The 8,413-nt window shown below is 41.8% G+C and overlaps 1 protein-coding gene across 1 annotated transcript; it reads right to left on the bottom strand.

Moving 5' to 3' along the window:
- Positions 1-1,840: 1,840 nt before the first annotated feature.
- LOC140991963 (tubulin alpha-1C chain-like) lies at positions 1,841-7,737 on the bottom strand. The gene is made up of 4 exons (XM_073462135.1): positions 7,639-7,737; positions 3,885-4,107; positions 3,206-3,354; positions 1,841-3,040 (listed from the first exon to the last, which is right to left on the bottom strand). Exons 1-4 carry the CDS (start codon positions 7,639-7,641, stop codon positions 2,066-2,068), a joined length of 1,350 nt encoding a protein of 449 aa, XP_073318236.1. The 5' UTR covers positions 7,642-7,737; the 3' UTR covers positions 1,841-2,065.
- Between the last annotated feature and the right edge of the window lie 676 nt (positions 7,738-8,413).

Below are 8,413 nucleotides of genomic sequence, written 5' to 3'. Positions count from 1 at the left end.
ATCCCCTTCTTGTAAACAGCTTCAGTGTTAGATCTCCAGTCCAGTCTGTGGTTGATGGTAACACCCAGGTACTTATAATCCTCCACCGCCTCCACATCCTGTCCCAGAATGCACAGAGGTTGGAAAGCCTTCCTCCTCTTCTTCCTAAAATCAATCACCATCTCTCTGGTCTTGCTGATGTTCAGCCACAGGTGATTCTGTCCAGTCCACTCCACAAAGTTGTCCACCAGTGCCCAGAAAACTTCTGCAGGTGACACGACCCGGTGTTGTACTGAAAGTCAGTGGTGTATAAGGTGAACAGGAAAGGAGACAGTACAGTCCCCTGTGGAGCTCCTGTATCACTAACCACCACATCAGACAGAACACTGCCCATATAGACAAACTGTGGCCTGCCTGTCAGGTAGTCAGTAATCCAGGAAAACATCGGCCGATTTTTTCAATAGCTTCCAGGTCATTTGAGCCATCGACTCGAAATCGATCACAAATTTCGTCCTATACTGGTAGAATGAGACACAGCAGTTTTTATTGGATTTTAGTGGAATTTTTATTTTTCATGAATATTTTAAAGAAAAGTCACCATTTTTCATGAAAACATTGGCCGATTTTTTTCAAAGGCTTCCAGGTCTTTGGACCGATTGACTCTAAATCGCTCCCAAATGTCTTGTTATACTGGCTGAATGAGACACAGCAGTTTTTATTGGATTTTAGTGGAATTTCTTTTTTTCATGAATATTTTATTTTTCATGAAAACATGACCCGATTTTTTCAATAGCTTCCAGGTCATTTTACCCATTAGTACATTACACATTACACTGCTTCTACGCCGTCAGGCGGGAGCATCCAGGCCAAAGAAGAAATAAGTTGCATTAGAGAAAGGATCCAGTGTTTTTGGAGTACAAACATTTATTTTGCAGTTGTCGTGACACAAAGTCGTTAACCTCTCATCCCATAGTGACAGTGTGTCTAGTAGGTTGTAATTATGAATCTTGAAAATAATAATGTTATCAAGACTCTTTTATTGTAAATCTAAGAAAGGGGGCATTTGTATTTGAAAATTACTTCCTTTTTGGGGTTCATCCTTCATCATCTTGGTCATGGTCCAGTTAACTGTCAATAGGAGGCACTTTTTGCAGGTTTGGGCTTCAGGACTTCTATATGACAACAGCTCCAAATGAATTCAACAAAAGCCTCAACAAAAACCTTTTTAAAAAGTGTTTGGGTTTTAGACTGTACAAACAAATTATTTGTTGACATCGTTGGTGAAAAATCAGTAATCAGAAAGGAAAATCAACCGGCAGATAATAATAATCATTAGTTAAACCCACTGAGACAGCACCCATTGGTCTTTGGACTACTGTTTTGAAGCCTTGAGTTTGGCGCCATGTTGGTTTTTTGGAGCCAGAAGTGACCATATTTGGACCAGAAGGTAGAGATGGGGAGGTTATCATGATTGTTCAATCACAAGGTAGCTACATCCTAAAGCGTTTGCCGTTTATCATCTATTTTACTCTAAATGGGACCTTTATTTTTACAAACTGAGCATCATGCTGTGCTGAAGAAGACATGAAACTAGAGATCGAGACAATTAACTCATCAGGAAACTGTTTACTGAGGTAATAGAACAAGTGAAAAGTAGGGTCATTTTCTCATAAGCTTACATACAATCAGACTTCTTTATGAAACCAGTAGAAACACTGGACATTAGAAAGACTGCAGGTTTAAGGCACTTCTGCATCGCCTTCCCTTTTCAAAACCGGAAGCTCCGTCCATATTTAGTCCAAACGTCCAAAGACTTAATTCTTCGAAGTCAGTTCACCAAAAAAGTTCTGATCGAGAGAAGTAGACGTAAACAACTTTATTTAGAAAAGAAGGCAAAGACACATTCTCTCCCACTGGAGAGTAATTTTTCAATAAACCAAACACCATGGGATTGATCTTGGACAAACTGCAGCTCCGCAGTTACATTAGTGTTTATTGATGGTCTACAAACCAGTCGTTAAACTGCACATTAACACTCACACTGCTTCTGGAGGAGAACTTTACCACTTCTTTAATACAAGTCTGTCTAATACTCCTCCCCCTCTTCATCTTCTTCGAACGAGTCGATGCCGACCTCTTCGTAATCCTTCTCCAGGGCAGCCATGTCCTCTCTGGCCTCTGAGAACTCTCCCTCCTCCATGCCCTCTCCGACGTACCAGTGGACGAAGGCCCTCTTGGCGTACATCAGGTCGAACTTGTGGTCGAGTCGAGCCCAGGCCTCGGCGATGGCGGTGGTGTTGCTCAGCATGCACACCGCCCTCTGCACCTTGGCCAGGTCTCCTCCAGGAACCACTGTGGGAGGCTGGTAGTTGATGCCCACCTTGAAGCCTGTGGGACACCAGTCCACGAACTGGATGGATCGCTTGGTTTTGATGTTGCTGATCGCCGTGTTGACGTCTTTGGGTACCACGTCGCCGCGGTACAGCAGGCAGCAGGCCATGTACTTTCCATGACGAGGGTCGCATTTCACCATCTGATTGGCCGGCTCGAAGCAGGAGTTGGTGATTTCGGCCACAGTGAGCTGCTCGTGGTAGGCCTTCTCTGCTGAGATCACCGGAGCGTAGGTGGCCAGAGGGAAGTGGATACGAGGGTAGGGCACCAGGTTGGTCTGGAACTCTGTCAGGTCCACGTTCAAGGCGCCGTCAAAGCGCAAAGAGGCGGTGATGGAGGAGACGATCTGGCTGATGAGGCGGTTCAGGTTGGTGTACGACGGACGCTCGATGTCCAGGTTCCTGCGGCAGATGTCGTAGATGGCCTCGTTGTCCACCATGAAGGCGCAGTCGGAGTGCTCCAGGGTGGTGTGGGTGGTCAGGATGGAGTTGTATGGCTCCACCACGGCTGTAGACACCTGAGGAGCCGGGTAGATGGCAAACTCCAGCTTGGACTTCTTGCCAAAGTCAACTGAGAGGCGCTCCATCAGCAGAGAGGTGAAGCCAGAGCCGGTTCCTCCTCCGAAGGAGTGGAAGACCAGGAAGCCTTGAAGACCTGTGCACTGATCAGACTGAATGAGAAAGATAGGATTCAGTATTTAAGAACGCCGCAAGAAGACTAAAAAACTTATATATAAGGGTTGTGTCAAGACTATCAAGAACTAATCAAAAACTACACTGATTGGTATTGTTTTCTCAAAAAAGAAACATGATTCTTGCCCTTCAGCCTTTCTTACCAGTTTGCGGATCCTGTCTAGAACGGAGTCGATGTGCTCCTTTCCGACGGTGTAGTGACCACGAGCGTAGTTGTTGGCGGCATCCTCCTTTCCTGAGATCAGCTGCTCAGGGTGGAAAAGCTGACGGTACGTTCCTGTACGAACCTCATCTGAAGGAGAGAGAAGAGACGGTTATATATCCTCCTTTATGTGACTTCTACTTTTCTGAATCGAGGGTCGAACAATTTAGGGTCTCATATGTTGCACAGATTGTGTCCGAACCCTAAGGCCTACCCTTAACTTTCCACATCCACATCCTCTTCAAGGACAAAATTTTATTTAAATCATAAACTAACTTAATAAATTGAAGAAATTCATTCTTTGTGAATTTAACATTTGTCCAAAAGACAAAACGATTGTATCCAATTATTGACAGATAACTAGTAGTGAAAAGTGAGCTTTTGAGATCTGATTGGCTGATTCAAACTGAAGTGGGTGTGGCCACAATAAAACTCAGTTGACTTGGAAACAATGAACAGCTTGAAATGAACTTTGGCCAGAATATAAATTCATAGAAATATGATTTCTTGGATTCAGCCGACTTGTTAATATGGTTAACGATCAACTAATTTAATCTTTAATAGCTTTATTGTCTTCTCTCTAACCCTTTAAAATGTTGTTTAGATTTAAAGCTACTCACCAATCACAGTGGGCTCCAGGTCGACAAAGATGGCTCTGGGGACGTACTTCCCAGTGCCGGTCGAACTGAAGAAGGTGGTGAAGGAGTCGTCGTAGCCTCTGGTTGGCTTCTCGCTGGGCATGTGGCCGTCCGGCTGGATGCCGTGCTCCAGGCAGTAAAGCTCCCAGCAGGTGTTGCCCATCTGGACACCAGCCTGGCCGACGTGGATGGAGATACACTCACGCTGTGGAGGAAAAAAGAAAGAAGAGACTTTATGTTATTGTTATTTAATGTTTCTGTCCTGAATCCAGAATGATTTGAGGATATTTCATGTTTAGATTTTGCTGCCTTCCAGCTTCATGCCACTAATTTTTATTATTAAGTCTGTCTTGACCTGCTGAAAATGACAGTTGAGTACCAAGAAACACTGGAGTCACGGTGACTTTTCAACTGCTTTTGCATTTTTTGCAACATTTGCGTCACAACCTGCTTTCTGCGTGTTCAAACGAGCAGGTCTGGATATGCAAACTCTGCAGAAAAAACATTAACCTTTCACAATTCCTTGCGAGTAGGTTGTGACACATGAAATGAGGAGTCACTGATCTAAATATTCAAGCAGGGGTGATTAACACAGTCTTGTCAGAGTGTCTGCAGGGGCCAAAGTGCCTCCACACCCTGCTGAAGTATTTCTAGTTCCTTGTAAAAGATGACGGTAGGGGGTGGAGGTTCGCTGAGTGCTGAAACAAGTTTGTTCTCATCATGTGGAAGTAAAATTTGGCCTGAGGGAGTTAAAGATGTTACGTCATCTGTCCTGTTTGGTTAAATGGCCGTTCAAGGGGAGATAAAAGCGACAGAAATGCAAATGTGTGCAGCAGTTAGTCTGCCAACAAAAGGCCAGCTGGTTCTGGTAACATGAGAACACGAACACGTCAGGCATTGCTGTCAAAATACCATCGTGCCCTTTTTGGTGACTCACCTCATACCTGCCAAGGCAAGAGTTTAGGTAAAACAAACCATGCTATAATTATGTGTGTGTGTGCAGGGTGACTTAGAGGCTGCAGCTGACCACGACCTCTGTGACCTCATCTCTAGAGGGAACACACGAGCCAGTGAAATATTTGAGTTGTTGTGAAATTCCTGTGATGTCAGCCTCTCTTTGAGCCTATAGGCGAGCCTCAAAGCATCTCAGGATGGCAGCTCGGTATGTTTTTCCAGTGAGACCTCTTCTGTCACACAAATAACCGGGCTCCAACAATGCAGAACCCGTCCTCCCTCACAAGGTCACTCAGTCTGATAAGCAGTCTTAAAGTAGACTGTTTTAGTTTGAAGACAGTGCTTCACTCGATAGATTTTTATCAGGTACAATCTCAAAGCGAGTTATCATGAACATGAGTGACCTACTTTCTTTTAAGATCCACATTCCTTACGTGACATGATGCAGACCGACAGCTATAAACGATTTAAACCAAATAAACAAGCTGACAGTAGGATTAATGGCTGAAATAGTTAGCTAAAAGTTGTAGATAAACAATTGAAAGAGTTAGCTAAAAGTTATAAACAACTGAAAGAGTTAGCTAAAAGTAGCCAAATGGATAAACTTTGAAATTGTTAGCTGAAAGTGATGGTTAATAGTTAACATTAGCTAAATGCAAGATTAAAAAGCTAGTTGAAATAGTCAGCATAGGGGATAAATGGTTGAACTAGTTTGCTAAATATAGCAAATATATAAACAGTTGAGATAATAAGCTAAAAGTAATGGGAAATTCTTGAAATAGCTAAATAAAAGTAATAATAAAATGGCTGAAATTGTTAACATTTGCTAAATGTAAGATAAATGGGTGAAATAGTTAACTAAAAGTAATGGATATAAACAGATGACATAGTTTGATAAGTTACGGACAAATGGTTGAAAGTGTTCGTTAAAAGTAATGAATAAATAGTTAAAATTGTTCAACTAACAGATATATGGTTGAAATAGTCACTAAAAGTAATCTATAAACAATTGATAATAGCAAGCTAAACGTATTAGATAAACAATTTAAATAGTTATAAAGTAACTGTTAGCTAAAAGTATGGATAAATGGTTGTAATAACATGCTTAAACTTAAATAACAGATAAAGGTTTTGTTGTGATATTTAGCTAAATGTAACAAATAAATAGTTTAAATATACCTAAATGTATTGGACTGATGGTTGGAACATTTAGCTTAAAGTTGCTACAGTAGAAACAGTTACATAAAAGTCATGGCTACATTGTTTAAGGCTAATTGTAGGCTAACTAATCGGCTACAAGTGTGGTTCAACCAAAGACCCAAAGACTGACAGTTCAGTTGAACAGACAAGCAGAAACTAAAACTGACACAGTGTACAAACTTGACACAGATTGTCTTGTTCATTGTGGGTTTTTGTTTTGAATTTTGATCCCTGGACCTCCCCTCCCCCCTAAAAACCTGCTGATAACGTCAGAGGAGGAGTTACGGTGACATGGGAGCTGCCAAGTATGGCGATGGCGGCCAGCTCAGCAGCAGCAGCAGCAGCAGCAGCAGCTATTTTGAGTGTAGCTTCACTCATGCGTCCCACAGAGAGCTCAACTACACCCCACTGAACTGCAGAGTGCAGCTTTTGACCAGCCCCACGCAGCATGTACAGCGTCGTAATGTACTTTACATTTTGTTTCTGCTTCCTGAGCCAGATTGCTTCAGATTGAGAGGAGAAAAGTGGAAGTGGTGGGTTGTTTGTTCAAAGGTTTTGCAACACGCCACATCCGCCAACACACAGACTGTGAAATTCACTCCAGGCAACTTGACTTCATGATTATCTGCTTCCTGTATCTTGTCCCGAAACTACGTCACACATATGTTTGGATCCCAGCAACAAAATGAGGGCATTGTGCTAGAAGCTGTTGTGTACTGAGATAAAAACTCAATCAGAAACATCACGATTTTATCGTTTCACAAGAGAAAATCCATGTTTTTGTGCTTTTCACACCTCCTCCCTCCTCATGCTGTCTACCAAATGGCCCAACAGGAAGTGTCAGCAGCTCAAAAGCCAGTTGTGAAAACAGACTATTCCTCACCTCGACAAACTGTCTGCAAACATTACAACACACTCGCTGTTTTCAGCCGTGTTACGACGGATCAAAGTCAGGAAGGAGAGGTCAACGTCCTGGAGAATGAACTTAAGACTCTTTAGCTCTTGTTAGTTTGAAAAATGTTGATCCAAGGCTTTTGGGATTTATGGTCATGTGGCTTCCCTCCACAAATATGCGTCTTGGTTGCGTATTGTGCTGCTGTTTTTAAAGTTAATGTAGCAGACAGAGGTCTAACTCTGCAGCTAATCTGTGAGCGAAAAGTAAAATACACATCAGCATTCCCAAAAGCAGCCCGCACGCCCTCCACTACCCATATGGAAACAGTTAACCTTTACTGGAGCTGCAGCCACATGCCTGGCAGCGTGTTTCCACTGATGGACTTTGTGTTTTTTATTTCACCGCTTTAAAAACAAATCAAATCAGCTTTATGTGCTGTAGCGATGCCACAGAGTAGTTTCAGGAGCAGGCTGAGGCCCTCAAACGTAGACGCAGAAGACAAAAAGTCAGATTTGAAGCAACTTTTGGAGGGAAAGTGAGCTGATGTAACAGGAAATGTACGACTTTCATGTGTTTTTAAGCCTTTTTGAGTCACAACTCTCACTAGTAGAGATATAAAATACTACAAATATGACTTTTTATGGATTTTAGCTCTATAATAAGTAGTAATAAAGACTTTATACTCACCATTGTGCTGTTTTGATTCCTTTTTTAAAGAAGAAGAAGAAGTGTAAACTTGCAGGATCTCACAGTGACCTATAATGGGATCTCTGTGAGTGAAGTCTTGACAGTGTGTGACACACACACACTTTTATAACTGCTAGAGGGGGAGGAGGAGGAGGAGGAGGAGGAGGAGGAGGAGGAGGAAGAGGAAGAGGAGGAGGAGCCACAACAGCTGCAGCCTCATGGTTTTTTATAGAGGGAGGTATGGCTTCCTGTTTGGGCCTTTTCAGAGTAAAAGCAGGACCAAGTGCAGTAAAGTGATCACAGCTTAAAGTTTAATTCCAGTGGTGGGAAGTGATTAAGTACAAGTACATGCTTTAATGAAGTATTTGAGAGAGAGAGAGAGAGAGAGAGAGAGAGAGAAATATAGTACTTTTACTCAAGTACGTACTTAAATACAATTTTGAAGTACTGTACTTGAGTATTTCAATTTTCTGCTACTTTATACTTTCAATCCACTACATTTAGGAGGCAGATATTGAACTTTTTGCTCCACTATACTTATTTACTTTAGTTACTGATTAATTTTTCTTAATTTTTCTGCATTCAGATAAAAAAAAGGATTATCAAAATACAAGTAAAAGTTAAATTACTGTAAAAAAAAAAAAAACTTTATTATTGTCCGACTTTTATTTGGCATTTTTCCAATTATTAGAAAAAAAATAAATGTGCTACTTTGGCTCTGATGCAGGATGTACTCTGCAAAGTAACTAAAGTTATCAAATAAATATAGTGGAGT

This window comes from Pagrus major, chromosome 24, assembly GCF_040436345.1.
Source record: "Pagrus major chromosome 24, Pma_NU_1.0".
In the NCBI taxonomy this organism is placed as follows: Eukaryota; Metazoa; Chordata; class Actinopteri; order Spariformes; family Sparidae; genus Pagrus; species Pagrus major.
The sequence above is the reverse complement of the archived record's forward strand: the minus strand, read 5'-3'. Positions and strand labels throughout refer to the sequence as shown.